Source organism: Vigna angularis, chromosome 11 (genome assembly GCF_016808095.1).
Source record: "Vigna angularis cultivar LongXiaoDou No.4 chromosome 11, ASM1680809v1, whole genome shotgun sequence".
Taxonomy (NCBI): domain Eukaryota; kingdom Viridiplantae; phylum Streptophyta; class Magnoliopsida; order Fabales; family Fabaceae; genus Vigna; species Vigna angularis.
The window spans coordinates 19,766,774-19,787,161 of NC_068980.1; the positions used below are offsets into that span (position 1 = coordinate 19,766,774).

The 20,388-nt window shown below is 35.0% G+C and overlaps 3 protein-coding genes across 5 annotated transcripts; 2 read left to right on the top strand and 1 right to left on the bottom strand.

Moving 5' to 3' along the window:
• The first annotated feature begins 1,668 nt into the window (after positions 1-1,668).
• LOC108334165 (probable WRKY transcription factor 2) lies at positions 1,669-6,381 on the top strand. The gene is made up of 6 exons (XM_017569853.2): positions 1,669-1,997; positions 2,592-3,068; positions 3,998-4,186; positions 4,429-5,300; positions 5,387-5,542; positions 5,626-6,381. The coding sequence occupies exons 2-6, from the start codon at positions 2,619-2,621 to the stop codon at positions 6,197-6,199; spliced, it is 2,241 nt and encodes a 746-aa protein (XP_017425342.1). The 5' UTR covers positions 1,669-1,997; positions 2,592-2,618; the 3' UTR covers positions 6,200-6,381.
• Positions 6,382-7,977: 1,596 nt separating this feature from the next.
• Positions 7,978-18,182, bottom strand: LOC128194836 (uncharacterized). 3 transcript variants are annotated; one of them, XR_008246268.1, is made up of 3 exons: positions 18,025-18,160; positions 17,805-17,875; positions 7,978-8,218 (listed from the first exon to the last, which is right to left on the bottom strand). XR_008246268.1 is itself a non-coding variant. In XM_052871252.1 (2 exons), exon 2 carries the CDS (start codon positions 14,970-14,972, stop codon positions 14,196-14,198), a length of 777 nt encoding a protein of 258 aa, XP_052727212.1. In that variant the 5' UTR covers positions 14,973-17,875; positions 18,025-18,182; the 3' UTR covers positions 12,550-14,195. The 3 variants fall into 3 exon arrangements, 1 of the variants encoding a protein (XP_052727212.1); XR_008246267.1 differs by lacking the exon at positions 7,978-8,218 and adding an exon at positions 15,601-15,955; XM_052871252.1 differs by lacking the exon at positions 7,978-8,218 and having other exon boundaries at positions 12,550-17,875; positions 18,025-18,182.
• On the top strand, positions 10,123-20,176 carry LOC108334320 (nucleoid-associated protein At2g24020, chloroplastic). Its single transcript, XM_017570094.2, has 7 exons — positions 10,123-10,366; positions 10,931-11,085; positions 18,437-18,537; positions 18,613-18,652; positions 19,148-19,219; positions 19,833-19,889; positions 19,977-20,176. Exons 1-7 carry the CDS (start codon positions 10,276-10,278, stop codon positions 20,049-20,051), a joined length of 591 nt encoding a protein of 196 aa, XP_017425583.1. The 5' UTR covers positions 10,123-10,275; the 3' UTR covers positions 20,052-20,176.
• The last annotated feature ends 212 nt before the right edge of the window (positions 20,177-20,388 follow it).

Below are 20,388 nucleotides of genomic sequence, written 5' to 3' on the forward strand. Positions count from 1 at the left end.
TAATCAGTGCAAAAAATGCTTTCAAAATTACCTAATATGCTTCGATTTCAAGAAAACGAAGTCTTCCAAAACACAGTGATATTTTTGAAAATTTTTGCACAATTATAGGCTTCAGTTCTAAAATGGTCGAAGTATATACTCGTATATGCTTCAATTATTTAAATAATCGAAACATAAACTAGTATAGGCTTTATTTTTTTAAAGAACTAAAATCTATTTGTCTGCTCGGATTAAAATTTCACAAATTTTGCATTCTCACTAAAGCTTTTTCATTTGTGTCGCTACAACACTCCTCAACTACAAGAGCTACTTTCCTCCCTTCCTTGTTGTCAAATGCAAACCACGTCATTGCTTTCTCTACTACTCTTCCACTCTCCTCCCTTCCCTTCCTTGTCGCCAATGCGAACTATGTCGTTGCATCATCACTATGAGTCTCCTCCCATTTCGAAAGTGGTGAGAGGTTTGTTCTTTCATCTTGCATTTTTTTTTCTATTTCATAATCTTTTCTTCATAATGTAGGTATTTCTTAATGATTTTTATTCAGTATAGGGTGAGAAGGGTGGTAGTGACTCTGTTTGTTGGTAAGAAACATAGTGATCCTACTGTGATTTTGGGATGAGAAATATTGAAAAGATGAGAAAAAATTAAATTAATAATTTATTTTTATAAAAAAGTAAAAATATGTTTTCAAAACATAAAGTAAAAAATAAGCTTCGATTATAAAACCTAAAATTATATATTTTTTTACCTTAAATATGTTTTGATAAGTTAAGGTAGAATTTCTAAAATAACCAATGTCATTAGTCACATTTTATATAAAAAAATTAATATAGATGAAAACAAATACTAACTTTTTTTCTAAAACCCTAAAATATAATTAAATTCACATCTGATCCCGTACATAATTATTTATAATTAAATGGTCGAATAGATTTTACATGAGTATACTTACAAATTTTCATTCAACAAAATAATATCTATGATGTAATAGAAGATAATTGTCATAAAACTAAACAAATTATCATGCATTATTTGTAACTTAAAAAACGTGTAAAAAATTATGTTCAATTATTGTAAAGAGACAATAACACACTTTTTGATATATATATATATATATATATATTATTGAAGATGTTTGTCTAATAACTGATGAAAGTTTATTAAAAGGTATAAAATGAGAAAAGAAAAACATTAAATAAGACATGAAACTAATGGAATGTGGTAATCTATAATTAATATTAATTTATGGAAGAGAATATATTAAAAAATGTGTTAACATCCTCCATGATTGCAACATAGCTCCTAAAAGAAAACAAAAACAAGAATTTGGGTGTGTTATTATTGATTAAAATAAAAATGAAAAAGAAAGAATTGAAAGGGAATGAATAAGTGTCTGAAAAGAGAATTAAAGATAGGATATGTTTGTGTGTCAAAGATTCCTTTGATTTTTGAGGTCCACCACCATTTCTCAATCATCTCTCTTTTCTCTTCCACCTTCCCCACAAAGTCCTTATACCCTTTTGCTTTAACAACAGTGCTAATCATTTTTCATTTTCCAAATTAACAACAATGCCATAATTAATTAATTTTTTTCAAAAATTATTTATTTTTTTATTTATGCAATAAAAAATATGGCTCTTTTTGTAACTATTCTCCTTCCTCTTCTTCCTCTTTTTCCTCCTTCAACAGCACAATCATTTCATTTCATTTCTATATTTTGAGACAATTATTTCTAAACACACAACACAGCCAGAGAGACAACAAACAACTGATAGAAACAACAACATCAGCATGGTGAGAAAACATAGTTGGATCAAATTCCATTAACCGAGGAAAAAAAAAGAGAACCAACAAAAACCCAGATAACTGGTTGTGTCGGGTTCGGGTTTATCGGATCCGTTTCTCTGGTTCCAACCGTTGATGTTGTTGCTGTCGCGGTGATTATAGTGCTCGTGGTTGTTCTCTTTCAGGAATCTCAATAATTCATTGTTTTTTAGGTAAACTCATGCATCATTCTCTCTCTTTTGTCTCTTTCTCTCTCTCTCTCTCTCTCTCTCTCTCTCTCTCTCTCTCTCTCTCTCTCTCTCTCTCTCTCTCTCTCTCTTTCCCTCTGTTTTTTTTCCTCTATTTTTTGTTGTTGTGTTTTTACCTTGTTTGTTTGATGATTTAAACGATTCTGAAACAATGTTGTTGTTCGTTGCGTTTGATGAATTGGGTCGTGTTTTCTGTGTTCGGATTGGGTTCCTTTTTGTCCCATTTGAGGTTTATATTATTTTCTTGTTGCGAGGAGCGGATAGAAGAAAAAAAAAAGGATCTTTTTTTAATCTATAACTCTGAGACTTTGTCAAATGGTGAATGAGAAAAGTGGGGGACATGGATTTTTGAAATTTTTATTGTTGAAAGCGTTGTCCTTGGTGATTCATGTTGGCAGGGTTGTCCTTTATTTTGTCAGCCAATTAGGCAAATTGCATATATGTCTGTAAACAAAATCATTTGCTTTTTCTTTTGAGTAGTTGTCATTTTGTGTTGCAGGAGCTGAAGGTGGGGTTTCTATGTTTTTGCCTTATTTTCAGAAAATTTTCTGTTTTCAGGTTAGGTGTTCTTGGGGTGAGGTCTGAATGGCTGGGATTGATGATAATGTTGCCCTTTCTGGCGATTGGGGTCTTGCTAGCCCAAGTCCAAGAACATTTTTCTCTAGAATGTTAGAGGAAGAAAATGTAACAAGATCAGTCTCAGAGCATTCTGGAAGTGGTAGAACTGGGGAATTCTTTTCAGGACCACATGAGCCTAGTGAGACAGGGAAGAGAAACATGCAGGATGCAACACAAGATGGAGATTCTGTAGCCCAATTGAGTTTTCAGACCGAGCAAAAGCCTAACTCCAGAGGTGGTCTTGTGGAAAGAATGGCTGCTAGAGCTGGGTTTAATGCTCCTAGGTTGAACACTGAAGGCATTAGATCTACTGATCTTTCACTCAATTCTGACATTCAGTCTCCTTACTTGACCATCCCACCAGGTCTCAGTCCTACTACACTTTTAGATTCTCCAGTGTTCCTTGCAAATTCACTGGTGAGCTCTGGTTTATTTGTGCTCTGTGGTTTGTTTATCAAATTTGTTTTTTATTCCTTCAAACCCCAAGAATATAGGATAGATCCTAGATTTGGCTGTTAACATGCTACGCCACACTACAAAGCACGCACTGTTATTTCTTCTGATGTCTGTGTCTGATATGATAGACAACAGTTTGCATGACTGTGTATTTAATTCTTCCATGTAGTATTTTTGTCTTAGTTTGGACAATCTGAGGATTCATTCCAGGTCATTTCTTCAACTTGTACAATGGTTTTGTTATGGGATCTCAAGGTTTCCTAAGAATGACCCTTTCTGTTTCACTTCCTGGTTTCACGCTTTCATTTTCTTCCTTAGGTTTCTTTTCTGTCCTTTCTTAAACTCCTGAAATTTCATTAGCGGCATGCTGTTTGGTTAATATGGTAAATCTTTTCTGACATCATAATTTTGAAGTATACTCTAGAACAGCTTGAAAGAAATCATGTCCCATTGTGACTTTTTCCATTTTCAATGTACTTTTTGTGCAGTAGTTGGTGCATTCAGACATAGAATTATATCTAAATATATGTTGGTACTTTCTACTTTGAAAAAAATGATAGGTAGGACCCTGTTGTCTTGGTAATGGTATGTGACTGTGCTTATAATTCTATTTGATTTTCATTTTATAGTGTTACTCACATTTTCTAACATGGAAACTATAAGTTGCTTAGATTCTTACTGCTCTGCATGCTGTGCAATGAGGCACCTTTATTATGCTCTTTCTAGACATCTGGTGTCAAATTTAGATTTTAGAGTCTTAAATTATCTCTTTTTGTTTTACTTTCTGCCAGATGCATCAATAGTGGTTATCTTCTGTTGTAGGAAATTGATACCTGATTCTGTTGACATTGTTCTGTCTCTTATTGAGCTATGAATTTATCTAATTTCAGGCACAGCCATCTCCAACAACTGGAAAGTTTCTGTTTATGTCAAATGGCAACATGCGGCACCCTGAATTATCATCTGATGCTCCAGAAAAATGTAAAGATAATGGCTTTGATGATATCTATACATCATCCTTTGCTTTCAAGCCTGCAACAGACTCAGGCTCCTCTTTCTATCATGGTGCTGGAAGAAAAGTAAGCACATTCTAATAATTTTTTTATTACCAAAATGTAGATACTAGTTTTTTGACAAAATTACTTTTCAGTCAACATCCCATGTCATTAGCACACATTTTTGTGCAATTATTGATATTTAGATTCAAATTAGATATACTAAGGATTTGTATGGAGTTAGTTGACACTTGACAGTATGTGTTGGCAATGATATTTAGATCTGTTTTTCCTTTTTGGTCATTTAGTCTGTCCTCTGTTTGCAGATAAATCCAACTACATTTCCTCAACAATCCCATCCTGGTATTGAGGTTTCGGCTCAGTCAGAAAATTCTTTTCATTCCCAAAGTGTTGATGCTGCCAAAGTTCAAACTGAGAACAAAAATGGTCTTCATCTTCAGGCAGACTTTGCCGAATCGCCTCCTGAAAAGGATATTAAAATGTTTCCAGCTGATCAAAGGGCTTTTGATGCTGTTGGTGGTGGCATTGAACATTCTACACCAGTTGAAGAGCATGGAGATGAAGAAGGAGATCAAAGAGCCAATGGAGATTCAGTGACTGGTGGTGTTGGGGGCGCACCATCTGATGATGGATATAACTGGAGAAAATATGGCCAAAAACAAGTGAAAGGCAGTGAGTACCCTCGAAGTTACTACAAGTGTACCCATCCAAACTGTCAGGTCAAGAAGAAAGTAGAACGATCCCACGAAGGCCACATAACTGAGATCATCTACAAGGGAACGCACAACCATCCAAAACCTCCTCCTAGTCGCCGATCAGGCATAGGTTCAGTTAACCCTCACACTGACATGCAAGTTGACAACCCTGAACATGTTGAATTACACAATGGTGGTGATGGTGACATCGGCTGGGGTAATGTACAAAAGGGAAATATATCTGGAGCTGCTAACTGGAAGCACGAAAACCTTGAAGCAACATCATCAGCATCTATTGGCCCTGAGTACTGCAACCAGTCCAATTTGCAGACGCAAAATGGTGGTACTCTTATTGATTCAGGAGAGGCAGTTGATGCCTCGTCTACTTTCTCTAACGAAGAAGATGAAGACGATCAAGGCACTCATGGTAGTGTATCATTAGGTTATGATGGGGAAGGAGATGAATCAGAGTCCAAGAGAAGGTACTTACATACCATTAGCTTTTATTTTTCATGCAAAACTGATATTTATCTGTCTTACATATTGAAATCAATGATCTATTTTCCAGGAAACTGGAATCATATGCAGACCTGAGTGGAGCTACTAGAGCCATCCGTGAGCCTAGAGTTGTTGTACAAACTACCAGTGAGGTAGATATCCTTGATGATGGTTATCGGTGGCGCAAGTATGGACAAAAAGTTGTCAAAGGAAATCCCAACCCAAGGTGGTCATTCTACCACATAAATTATAGTAACAATACATCATTTCTTTTGTGGTAAAAATCTGACTGTAGTTGTTTTGCTGCAGGAGTTACTACAAGTGCACAAATGCAGGCTGCACAGTAAGGAAACATGTGGAGAGAGCATCACATGACCTTAAATCTGTGATCACCACTTATGAGGGAAAGCACAACCATGATGTTCCTGCTGCTCGTGCCAGTAGCCATGTCAATGCTAACGCGTCAAATGCCAACCAAGCTTCTGGTGTTCTTCATAGCCATGTTCATAGACCGGAACCATCTCAAGTACATAATGGCATGGGAAGGCTTGAGAGGCCATCCCTCGGCTCGTTCAACCTACCTGGAAGACAGCAGCTAGCACATTCCCACGGCTTCTCCTTTGGCATGAACCAACAAATGCTATCGAATCTGGCAATGTCAGGGTTAGGCCACATGCAAGCCAAGCTCCCTGTCATGCCTGTTCATCCATTCTTGGCACAGCAACAACAGCAAAGTCCTTCAAACGATTTTGGTTTCATGATGCCAAAGGGAGAGCCAAATGTAGAGGCTATTCCTGAACGTGGTGGTGGCCTTAACCTGCCAAATGGCTCATCAGTGTACCAAGAAATCATGAGTCGCATGCCCCTTGGACCTCACATGTAAAATTTCATTCCCTGATTCTTTCTTCAAAGAAAACACTAATGTTTTTACATCTTATAACATACATATATATAATATATACATGTGTAATGCTCGGGCATACATAGGTGAACTTTTTCATTATTAGACTGTCATTGTAATGTTTGACATTCATCATCACATGAGCAAAGGTATATGTTGTTTTATTTTGCTGATTTATTGCATTCAACAAATCCAGGTCAATTTCAGAAACAGTGGCTATGACACTGATAGATTGTGTTTAATTTAGAATTATTCTCCATTGAAACTATGCTTATTAGATTCAACATTGACCTATGTTTTGCAATATCTTTGACAAATGATAACAACATTTGCTTCACTGACATCACACTCATTTGTCTAACAAGCGAGAAAAAAAGTCTACATTATTACGACTTGTTTTGCATTTTGTTTACTAATAGAATAGTTTGACCTGAAAATGGAAAAAAATTATTGAGATTCATAGTGTTGTTGAATATTTTGGTTTTAAATATTTGAACATAATTAGTTTATATTGTTTTTAATCAAAATTCAATTACAAAACGAGGGTCAATAGCATATGTTTCCACTGAACATTTTTTAAGGCAAGTTTTGTCAAACAAAATCTAACTTTCACCCATCGAATGTCCACAAAGGTATTTTAGTTTTCCTACCATACAATTGTGCTAAATTTCATTTTGATAATTCTGCAATGACTAGAATTAATTTTGAAATATTTTCCACTTAAAGGGCATTGATTGATGTCAGGAATATATAAAAGTCAATATTATATATGGTAAAATGTAAACCAATCTTACACAGTCAAAGTATAACTTATTTTTTACTATTTATTTTTTGAAAGAACAAACGTTGAAATTATGCAGAACTTGGTAGAATCATTTTCCAATCTTCATCCTAAAATTCTGATTAAAGAATTCAAAATTCCCCACTAATGTGAACATACACAAACAATCACAGGAACTGTGAGCAGTTTAGATACAAATTGAAAAACAAGAACAAGAAGCAACAAGAGAACAGAAACTGATAAAATCATGAAAAGCGTGAGTGTGAATCAGGTAGAGTTGTGGTCCATCCATTCATATAAAGTGCATCATCATTGATTCCCCTCCCTATGAAAACTTCCAACTCCAACACTCCTCAACAAATTCTTACATCATGTCTGAATGCACCCACAATATTTGTAACAACATTCAATCAATGCAAGATCATCTTTCCAAAGTTGCTCAAAACAAAGTCTGAACCTCAAGTGTAAGATCATGGAAAAGAATGCCACAAGTGTAAGATCATGGAAAAGAATGCCTAAAGTTCAGCTTGCAGATTGTTCAATTACTTGTGCCTTTCAAAAATACCAGATAAACCATGCATCCATTTCTAGCAGGCTACAAGCTCCAACAATCTTACCTTGTTTCACATTTTCAAATAAAATGCAAGTTTTACCTCAACTTAATGTACTTTTAAATTGAACCTGTGAGAACATGTACAAGAAAGAGGAGTTGGGAGTCCAAATTTTCTATCTTTTCTAACAAATGCATATTTACCTTACATAACTGAAGCAAGGACCTAAGAACAATTTTAAAAGGAGCTGCATACCTTATTTTGCTGTTATGCAGTTTTATCTTAATCACAGTTTCTCATAAAACTGCATTTTCTTATATCAACCATGGTTTTATTAGGAATTCATATATATCTAACAAATTCTTATGCAAAACATCAAACTTTTTCTGTTGAACTTGAAATTAGTTAATCTAACACAGTAGATTGAAATTTCTGGTAAAATAATACAGGAGACTGTTTTTTAAAATATGTATGACTATTATATCATCAAATGTGATGAAGATGATCACAAAGATAATGCAAAACAGTTCAATCAGTTTTACAACACTACTAATCAAATGATCAACCACAAGTTTGACAATGGTGCTAGGAAGTGAATGAAGTCCATGAGTCAACCAAGTTGGCAATAGCATTGGGGCTGTTTCTTCCTGTACCTCATCAACATTTTTCCTGCATATCATCAACCGGATTTTACTTTCCGGAACATATTAGATCAATTTCAGTAATATCTTCCAGGAAGACACTCTTCCCACCCTTATTCCAGATCAAACTTTCCGGAAACCTGTGATGGGGGTGCAGGAAGAAGGTCTGGTTATCTTACAAAATGTGAATATGATATTTATCAACTAGATTAACCCTTAAAGGATAATAAGTATAACTAGCATGAAACCAATAATAAGAATTTAGCTATTTTGTAACAACATTAACATAATTTTCTTGAAATATATAAAACTTGTTTGAATAAAAATATAAGAGGGTTGAGAAGTTTAAAGTCTAACAAATATGGAAAAGCCAAAAAGGAACTCTAAAAATGTAATAAAATATTGATGATGATATTTATCAATAGATTAAAATTTTTGAAATTGATGTTTATAAACATTTGAAAAAATTGAAAAAGATATAGCATAAAAAATGATTTTACAAGTAAATACATATATATATATATGTATGTGTGTGTGTGTTTTCATATTTATTAATATATTGAAAAGTTTTAAAATAATTTTTATAAATATATAAAACGTTGAAATCGATAAAACTAAAAAAAAATGATATTGGTAATAAAATAGAATGTGAGAATCTAACGCTTAAAACAATATAAATTGTTTTTGAAGATAAAAGGCTGAAAAGTAAAGTTTAAAAAAAGAAATTGAAAGCATGAAAAAAAATGTAGTAATTAACATAAAATGCTTTAATATGTAAAAACCAAAGTTTGAAAAGAAATAAAAGATTTGAGAAGGCTAAAATATTAAAAACATGGAAAAGGTGAAAACTACTATTGTAAAGTTGCAAAAGGTTCAGATTAATATTATTGACAGTATGAATATATTTATTAATAAACTGAAATATTTCAAAACAATATTTATGTGTATAAAAAGTTTTAACTAATGCAAATAAAAATAAAATAAAAATAAAGTTATTTAATGCTCAATAAATTTATATGTTCTAATTAAGTTTTTTTTTTAGTTTTTTTTTATTAACTAGATATGATCGTAGCATAATTTTATCCCGTCACCTTGTCGTAAAATATAATTTTATAATATAAAATTAAGTTTTTAATGTAAAAATTTTAATTTTATTAATTTTGTTTGAACTTCAATAATTAAAATTAAATATTTTGTAATTGTCAACATTAACACATTAACTTCAAAACTTCTAAAAATTTTAAATTTACAAAGTAAAAGGTAAAAACAATAAAAACTTGTTCACATATTAATTACACATTAAAATTAATTACATGGTAATTACTATTTGTGTTCAATTATTTAATTATTAATAAAGTTTAAATAAAATTGATGAAATAAAAACTTTATATCAAAATTATACTTTTTTTTTCATTATATTAAAAATAAAATATATTAAAACTTATTGGATTCATTATCAATATTTATAAATAAAAAAGTGATTAAATGTTTATAAATATTTAATAATAATTTGAAATTTTTTAAATTAGAAGCAAGTAGAAATGTGCGAATGTTAATATTTAAAACAATATAAAATATCTAAAAAATTATAAGGTTGAAAAATATAAAAGAATAGAAAATAAACCTTTAAAATTATAAACAGTGATTTAGTCAACATAGAGCTAAGATAGATGGTTGTCCACATGTAATGTTTAAAATGTCTCGAAAATATAAATTTTTTAATGTAATCTTCAAAAGTATATACCAAAATGTTTAAAACTATATCATATAAAGTGTTATCTTTGTTACTCTTGAAATCTTTGAACTGTAAGAAGTTAATTTGAACACAAAAATTGAAATTGTCTTCATTTTAAATATTGAAAAATAAATAAAATTAAAAAAATTATGAAAACAAAGATATTAAAGATGGAAGTTTTGATTTGAATGCCTATGCAAACGTGGGACACAACAAAATCATAATCACCGCTGAACCTTGTTTCACTTTTATCCAATATCATACCACACTTTCCATTTCAATCTCATCCTTCTTCTCTGCACACTTCAAAAACCCAAATTCCAACCTCTTCTTTCCTCCTCTGCAAGTCAATGGCAACCACGCCTTCTCTCACTGGTGCCTTGTCAAACTCTGTCGGACTCCGTGACTGGAGAAAGCATGCCCCTTTGTCAACCTCTCTTTGTGAGTCTCTCTGTTCATTTATTTTCATTTGGGTCATCTCAAGATTCGTAAAGATTGCAACTTTTTTGCCGTGTCTGGGCCAGTGTCTTTGTTTTTATCATGCTTGGGTTTTGGGGTTTCAATTAGTTTGTCTAAATTGTTGTGTTCTTTTCTTTGCTTATTTTTAATTTTCATGGGGTTTATCTATTTGTGGCTTTTTGGGTTGTTGGGGGAGGGGATCTTTTTTGTATTGATGCGGATATGATGGACAGTGGGATGATGTAAGTCTCTGTTTAAGTCCCCCTTTTTTTGTTCAGAGTGAAACTAACATCAAATTGTGAAAATGAACTGGAGTTATTGAGAGTTTGGTAGGGTTTTTGTTCACAGAGTTGTCTTTTGAATCAGAATGCAGTTTAGGCTTGATTTAAAATTTGCCCTTCTTGATTGAGAATATGTTTACTTATATGATATAGTGATGAACTTGAACATTATAAGAGTTTATGTAAGGTGAGTCCATGGTTGCTTTTGATTCACAAAATTGAATTGTTATCCAAAAGTTACTCATAGTTGGCTGTTGTTAAATAGGTAAACTAAGCTCCTGTTCAAATATAGTTGATTTAAAGATAATATCTCGATGTGGTTGTCGGAAAGTTGGTCATGGCCAAAGAGGTTTCCAATTATATGCTTTATTTGGAGGGAAGAAAGACAATAATGGAAAAAGTGACGATACTCCTTCTAAGGTTAGTGTTTTAGGGCAGTCAATGTCATGTTTATACTCACGGGATCACATATTTGCTTCTGTATACATCTTTCTCCTTGGATTACTTATTTCATTCACATTCAAGGTAATGGTTATTGAACATAATTTTTATGCTATTTGAACTAAGCATTATGATCATTACAGTCACACCATTTTGATGCTGTGTCCACGTCTTGGACACATCACTCTCTTGCAAGAGGTAATATTTGTGAAATGTAGAAATACTTTTGTCTAGGATACTCCCTACACAAACATGCTCCTTTAATAAGAAACAAGTAATCCAAGTCTAAGAAACACCTCTATAGTGCCTACTAGCAACTACAGAAGCCCCTAAACAACTGTCTATCTTGATTAACTTCCATGCTATACATTTTTAAATGCATTGGATACTATGTACATTGGTTATAACACGACATCATCCCATAACATACTCAATTATCCAAAATGATTTAAAATATATATAATTTCTCAATTAGGAGGATGATAATATGTAATAGGGGTAGAAGGAGGGAAATGGGGAATCACAAGACCAGATTTCCCATTCTTGGAAATCTTGGTCATTCCCTCTTATGGATCACCCTGAATGCTGTCCATGTATCTAGAACACCATGGTACATGGAAATAGAAATGGGGTGAGATTTAACGATTCTCAGTAATATAGTGCAAGAAAAATGGTTTCTCACTTGATTCATTCTAGGGTGTTCAAGGTTTGAAGAACAAAGATAAAACAAGTGGTTATAAGTTTGCAAAAAGATACATTTCCTTGATGCTGAAGATAGTTTTGAAAACATGAAATCATCAACTATTATAACTTTTTAATCATGAACTTGGATTTGACTTGACTCCTACACTACATTAACTAGCAGTTAGCAGTAAGCCAGTCATAACTTGACAATAATAACAATTTATACTTCATAATGGTAAGAGAGAGAGATCAGGTAATCAATCACATCCAAATGAAATATATGATTAAATGTACTAATACAAACAGTATTTGGCTAAAAGATGTTGATGGTAAACAATACTTGTTGGAAAAATGTCGGCAGTAAACAATATTTGTTGGAAAACATCAACGGTAAACAATATTTGTTGGAAAACATCAACGGTAAACCATATTTGTTGGAAAAACATCAATGGTGAACAATACTCAGTAGAAAAATGTTAGGAAACCACAGGACAAGTAATAAAATAAGAGGAAAAGAGAATATAGAAAGGATCACAGATCCTGTTTCATTGAAATCAAGGCAAAAACAGAAGGAATAACCTACTGCCCAGAGCTAGGCTCCTTAAGAGACCAAAACGGTACTCTCCACTCTAATTTTGTTCAAAAACAGAATGCTCACCCCTACACTCTCCCTTGCACTATAAAGGTAATAACGAAAAAGGAAATCTTCTAGGATCCTCCAATTCTCTCTCTCTAACTAATTCTGTCCACCTCAGCCCCTTTATTTTTTTCTCCTGCTATAAACTTGTCCCCATTTCCTTTGCTCTTTTGTTTCTTTGTCCAATATATTGTTTGGCTCAACAGATATTTGGGCTGTATCAATACCGCCCTCTTGAAAGATAGTCTTGTCCTCAAGACTAAAAGTTGGAAATTGGACCTTCATTGACATCTCATCCTCCCACGTTGCTTCTTCTGCTGTTTTTCCCATCCAATGCACTAACCATTGGTTAACCCTTTCTCCCTCCTTGAGTATGCTTCTAGTAGCCAACACGTTCTGGGGTAACCACATCTCTGATTGGTCCTCTTCTAGTCCTGTTGGCAGTCCTTCTGCTGTTTTATACTCCCCAATGGCCTTCTTGAGCAACGAAACATGAAACACAGGGTGTATTTTTGAATTGGGTGGTAACTGCAACCGATAAGCTACTTCTCCAACCCTTTCAATGACTTCAAAAGGTCCGTAGTACGTTGCACTAAGCTTAGGACTGATGCGCGAAATAACAGAGTGTTTCCTGTGAGGTTTCAGTTTAAGAAACACCATGCGCCACTACCAACAATGAATGAACCTGATTCTCTATCTCATTTTTCTGGGGAAACGGATACCGATAAGGCCTCACGTTAACTGGTGCACTTTCGGGGAGCAAGTTGATACAATGCTCCTTTTGGTGTTTTGGAGGTAGACCTTCTGGGTCCTTGAACACATCTCCATATTGACCCAACGTTTGTTTTAATTTTTCCAACAAAGCTTGATTTGTTTCTTCTTCTTTCTTAGCCTCCCCTTCGATTTCAAACTTGCAAAGACTAGAACTCAAGGATTCACTTTGCTCTGTCCCTCTAAGCACTTTAATCCCTTGGGCTAAATTAAGCTTCATGATTTGCTTCTTCCAATCTACCCACATCTCTCCCAATGACTCCAGCCATGCCATGCCAAGGATAAGATCAATATCATCGAGTTTGAATAAAAACGCATCCACTACGAACTCCCCTGTCTCAAGAACAATCTTCAACCCCCGACAAACCCTGGCTGTTTCTGTTTGATGCCCATCTCGCATCAATATACGCATCCTCCGCGTATTTTTCCACTCCCATTCCATTGCTTTCACTAACCTTCTCGAAATGAAGTTGTGAGACGCTCCGGAATCTATCAAAATGAGAAGAGGTACTCCTTTGATCATTCCTTTTAGTTTCATCGTTCTGGGTGCATCTCGAGTCTCTTTCTCCAGCACGAAGAAATTGATGGCACTACAAACTCCATCGACTTCCTCCGTTTCACCCTTGTCGTCACTTTTTAGGGTTCCTTCTTCATATTCAAACTCAACCTGAATCTCATTTTCGGCCACTATGGCCCTTAATTGTTTAATGGGGCATTGATGATTTGGCCCATACGGCCCACCACACTTGAAACACAACCCTTTCTTTTTCCTATCCACCAAATCCTGATAAGATAAGTGACGCACGCCCCTCTCACGTGCTCCCCCTGACCCCTTATCATTTGCACCACCCTTCCAGTTTGGGCCTGACCCATTACTCCAGCCATTAGCTCCATACCCTTTTTGACCCACTCGTCCTATTATGTTGGATCCGGTTTTGTGACCCAAATTTTCACCTCCTATTGCCTGTGCCTCGTTCCGCCTATGCCACCCTCTGTTTCATCCAGACACCTCCAGGTCAACAGCAAGAGCAACATTCATCAAACGTCCCCAGGTTAGAGGGTTTGCGATATGTAAGCTTCGCACCTTAGCTCGGACCTCCTCCCTTAGCCCATGGGTAAAATATGAGAAATATTGCTCATCATGGAGTTTAGGAATTTGGGCGATCAAGCATTCAAATCGTCCAATATATTCATCCATGCTCCCTGTTTGATTCAGCGTTGTCAATTGATCATATACACTCCCTTCCCTCATTCCTCCGTAACGTTCAAGCAACTCCTTCTTCAAATTATCCCATGACAACACCTCATAATCGTTTAACAACGAGTTGAAAAAGTGGATTGTCCCTCCTTCCATGCACAAATGAGCCAGATTTACTTTCACCATCTCGCTGGTCTCCTGAACCTTGAAGTAAATCTCCGCTTTTGAAATCCATCCCGCAGGGTCATTGCCATTGAATGTTGGTAACTCAATCCTTTTTACTGATTGTGGAAACTCCGCCAGAGGATCCCCTTCTAGGGCTGTCAGACTCGCTCCAACCTTGGTGTTTTCCTTAGTCTTTGTTTTTTTGTTTCCCACCGAACCTTCACCCTCTTCATTAATCCTCTTTTCAAAACTCCTCGTCATCAACTCCATCATTTTTGTTTGATTTTCTGCAACTTCTTTTCTCATCTCTTCTAGTGCTGAATGATTCTGAGATGCTTGCAGACGCAACTCTTCCATTATCGCTTTCATTCGAATAACTTCTTCTTCAACATACCCTACCCTATCCTCCATTGTTCCCGAAACCACTGGTTCCTATTGTTTTTTGCTGTCTGCTCGAGTGTTAACCATTCACCCTCTAATGAAGTTATCCGGCAGGTCGGACCAGAAATGTTAGGAAACCACAAGACAAGTAATAAAATAAGAGGAAAAGAGAATATAGAAAGGATCACAGATCCTGTTTCATTGAAATCAAGGCAAAAACAGAAGGAATAACCTACTGCCCAGAGCTAGGCTCCTTAAGAGACCAAAACGGTACTCTTCACTCTATTTTTGTTCAAAAACAGAATGTTCACCCCCACACACTCCCCTGACACTATAAAGGTAATAACGAAAAAGGAAATCTTTTAGGATCCTCCAATTCTCTCTCTCTAACTAATTCTGTCCACCTCAACCCCTTTATTTTTTTCTCCTGCTATAAACTTGTCCCCATTTCCTTTGCTCTTTTGTTTCTTTGTCCAATATATTGTTTGGCCCAATAGATATTTGGGCTGTATCAAAAAACATCAACAATAAACCATACTCATGGAGAACTGTGATGAACAACAACACCAACTGGAAAAGACTTCATGAAAAAATAAACTCATCGGAAAAATGTTGGCGGTGGATAGTACAAACTCATTGTGAATAGTCATATGAATGATGAACAACAACTTCATAAGTGGAAAATTAGCTAGTGGGGAACAACAGTGCTGACGGTAAATGTAACATCCCAAAAATATAGCTTTAAACTGTACTTAAGGGTTCTTACATTTACAATAAAATAGAACAGTTACAAGGAAAAATAAAGTTAATTTACAGTTATCCTAAAATAACCATAAATTAAAAACTTTAAAGAAACAATACTAATACACCAAAAGAGCTTACCGATCGGTCATACAAGGAGTGTATTGACCGAATGGTCCTACACAATTACAACAGGAGTACAAGACCGAACAATCTTGCTCTTAAACTACCTTCTTCTCCTAGCACTTGCTCTAGAAAGTCATCTGCACCTTCTGCTCACACCCACCGGGTGATCATTGCAAAGACAAGGACGACCGAATGGACCACATGACAAGACAGGAAAATAAGGGTAAGCTAGTGTAATTTAATTAATTCAGTACAACATATAATACACACAAATTTGAGATAAATCAATAGGTCAATCATGTAACAGCCAATCATACATTTCCAACCATAACCATACAGTAATACATGCAATGACCGACTACTTTCTCTGACTGTCCGAACTGTATGAATTCTGTGTAGCTACGACGTTTTTGCACCCGGGTGATGTAATAGCTGGGATGCCCTCAACAGCTGTCACCCGAGGTTAGTCCGTTCCGCCCAAGTTCACCTTATGGTCTAGGACCTCCTGCCATTCCCACACATGAGTTACTCTTCTCTACGTGAGAATGAGCAATCACAGAATATCAGGATAAACGCCAGCTAAGCTTTGTCCACATTCATACTTTACCATTCCAATAACCAACCATGAGATATTCCTCCGTGGAATACTCTTTCATATCCATATTATAAGTATCTCATCATACCTTCACATTACATTATAATTATCACACCATACTTCAATACCAACATACTTCCTCATCCATCACATTTAAGTATAATCAAACTGATCAGTAAAATAACCATCATTCTTGAACACGACCGAACGAAAAAGATCAACTTAACCTAGTTAACAAGACCGAATGAAAAATATCAATTTAACCTAGTTAACAAGACCGAATGGGAGAAACTCTCCCTACATACTAACATGATCGAACGGTCATTTAAGAGTAAGACTCAAGCATGAGCCGAACACAGTTTTAGGGCCGAATACTAGAACAACCGAAAACTAGAGTTAAATCGAATACTAAGAACTTAGACCGAACACTTAGTAAGACTGAGCGGTCTTTCACTATCCACTGAATAGGACCGAACGGTTCATAACAGCTAAGACTGAAGGAGTGGCCGTACACTATTTAAGACCGACCACTAAGAGAGATCTCATTAACAGGTAAGGCCCATCAGAGGCCGAACTAGTTAAGACCGAACACCAATACCAAACCGAGTACCAGTGCAAGATCGAGCGCTATCACTAGCCTAACGGCTAGTACAAGACCGAGCGCTATCACTAGCCTAACGGCTAGTACAAGACCGAGCTCTATCACTAGCCTAACGGCTAGTACAAGACCGAGCGCTACTAAAGCCGAATGGTCATGAACTGGGAGGACTTCAAAGACATCGAACCCAATTAATAACCGAACGTAGAAGAAGACCTAATGGCCAAATCAGAGCATGGCCGAGCGGTCAACCACGAACCCTCAGTTCTGCAGAATTATGAACACATCAAATTTTACCAAAACTAAACATTTTTACAAACTTCTAATCCTCCAAACATGAATCATACACATTTCTAAACTAAACTAAGAATACCTAAACCTTTCTAACATCATTTATAGAGTTTCATCTCAAATTTGAGAGTCAATTATGCAGAATCATCAACTCAAAGACCAAAAATCAGATTTCCTAACTTTATTACAGTTTTAAGTAATTCAATGGTTCTAACAAGTCTTATACCATTTACCCAGATTCTCTATACCGACCACATTCACAACGAACATCATTTCTCAAATTTTACTATCCACTTCTTCACAATGCACTCGGCAATGAACCAGAAACTCAACATAATTACAATCATCATGAACATAGTCATTTAACAGTCCACACCAATTCAGCCGAGCAAAAATCATTCAATTTTACATTTATACAAAATCATCCAAATCAATTTCATACACATGCTTAATCATCAAATAATATATTCATACATCAAACCAAGTAATTAAATTAGTTAGCTTCCCTTACCTCTTGACCGAACCGAACAACGATTATTCTTTTCCAGACTTTGCTTCCTCCCTAGAAAATCCCAAGAACACCTATATTTCACCGATTGGTGAGGAAAGACCAACCCAAATTACTAGAAAAGTGATCAGAACTAAGAAGAAGAAGCGGATGAACACATGCAACCAGAAACTTGGCTTGCATGTGCCCGAAAATAGAATTTCTAAAAAGAGGATGAACTTACCAACTCTAAGCTTGATTTTTGATTGGTGGAAAAGAAACTCTTGACTCCCAAAATTTCTTAGACTGTGGCTGGTTGAAGAAAAGATGAAAGGAGATGAAGAATTTCTAGAGAGAAGGAGGAGAAAAGAAGAGGTTTGAGTTTTAGAGAGATACAACTTTAGAGAAAAAAAATGAGATGAGCTGAAGTATTGGAAAATTCTATAAAATGCTCAATTTCTTTTAGTTGAGACATCTGTCCTTCCCTTCCAGGTGTAAATTTTAAGGGTTTGACACTAAACAATAATGCCGACTATGAACAATGACACTTGGGAATGTGAATACAGGAATATAAAATTCCTATGTATTTTTGTTGTGAGTCCTAAAAATTATTCTGGATAGTTGACAAATGACATTTTATTGTGGAATCGTTCTAGGCAGGAATTCTTGGAAACATGCAAAATCTTTACGAGACTGTGAAGAAGGCACAAATGGTTGTCCAAGTTGAAGCAGTGCGGGTGCAGAAAGAACTTGCAGCGTATGGCTTTCTTATTATACAATTTTAGCTTTGCTTGTTTTCTTTTTATAAACAAGCGTTTGTTCTATTATGCAGAGCAGAGTTTGATGGTTATTGTGATGGTGAGTTAGTGAAGGTATAGTTTTTTCTGCAGAATCATTTACTCTTTGATCTCCCTTTAATTTGATGGCTAAGGCATCGTGCCAAGGAGCACATAGTCAATTGAAAACTGAGTCTACAATACAAACCATAGATTTCAAGGGGTTGCCCTCTTTATACTCTTTTCTACCCGGATCGGTCTTTGATGGAAATACGTGGAGGTTGACTCAGCACCAGGAACATTACCAATTTTCAATATTTAGTTTTCCTTCTAAAAGTTAAAACTTGGAATTTTATTTTGTACAATCAGTGACAGTATTTTATATACCCTATAGCTATAACTATACATTAGATGAGGTTTTTCCAAGAACAATGTCATTCATTATTTTTGCCAAATGTAGTTTTTCCAACTGATATGTTTTTCTATCCTTATTCATGATCATGATTTTTGCATTAAATTATCAATAATTTTATATTAATTTGTAAATATAATTATCTTTGATCACTTACTTTTGGTTATGTATAATTTTAGGTAACGCTGTCAGGGAACCAGCAACCTGTAAGAACCGAAATTACTGAGGCAGCTATGGAATTGGGACCTGAAGTAAGTAAATAATTCATGTGATGTTGTGTTTATATTCTCTTTTTTCTGTTTTACCAATTATGCACACTCGTCAGGTGAAACTAGACTGAGCGTGTAAATTGTCATATTCAAAGATAACAAAAAACCATTGGAGTATAATGGCTTAAGTACTAGGTCCTTTCATTATTATAGTTTCTTTCTTTCATTCATGTCAATTGTGAAGAATAATGTTTTGGTTTGGAAATATTTGCTAAAATCCTAAAAATTACTGTTCCTCTCATTTTCCCTGATCCTCAAGGGCCCATAATAATGCTAAATCTGGACTTTGTTTGAATAAAATTTTCCATATACATTTATATGAAAAGAAAATGCATTGAACTTGTCTCTGTAAATTAAAACACTTTTGCATTTCAACTTTTGGACTTGTTAAATAAACTAGTTCTATAGAAGTTTGAAGGGAAGTAGTTGGTTTTGACTAAGATGTTTAATTCGTTTAATCTTTTCATTCTTTTTCCTTATGTATATGTGAAGAAACTTTTCCATATATGACCCTTTATTTATAAAAATATCCTGATGTGGTGTTTAATGCCAATAACAAAACTATTATTTATTATTAAACATTTGTGGGTTGCAGAAACTCTCCCTATTAATCACTGAGGCATACAAGGATGCACACCAGAAGAGTGTCCTGGTAAAAATCCTTATTTTCAAGAGGAAGAACAAATATTCATTTGCATCTGAGTTTATTTAAAGAGAATGTTATTGCTTATGTTTGTAGGCCATGAAGGAAAGGATGAATGATCTTGCACAGAGCTTAGGAATGCCACCGGGTCTTAGTGAAGGATTGAAGTGATGTATACTTTAAATTCTAGACTTTCAACATTGCCTCAATTTTGCACAAACATGTTCATTTACTATGGCCGTGAATTTGTACTCTTGCTTATTCAGAAAGAAATGTAATCCTGGAATTATTTGAAATTTCTGTTTTTCACATTTTACTCGCATCATTTTTGCTGGAATGGTGAAATTTTCCTCAGTGTCCTGTTATCCTAGTCTTTATTCACATAGAAAACCTCTGCATGGTTATTAGATTTGTTGTCTTGCTATAGTACGAGAAACTGAGACATGAATGGAGTTCTGTAGACACAGGGTCTGGAATTTGAAAGAAAATGACCAATTTCTTGTGAAAA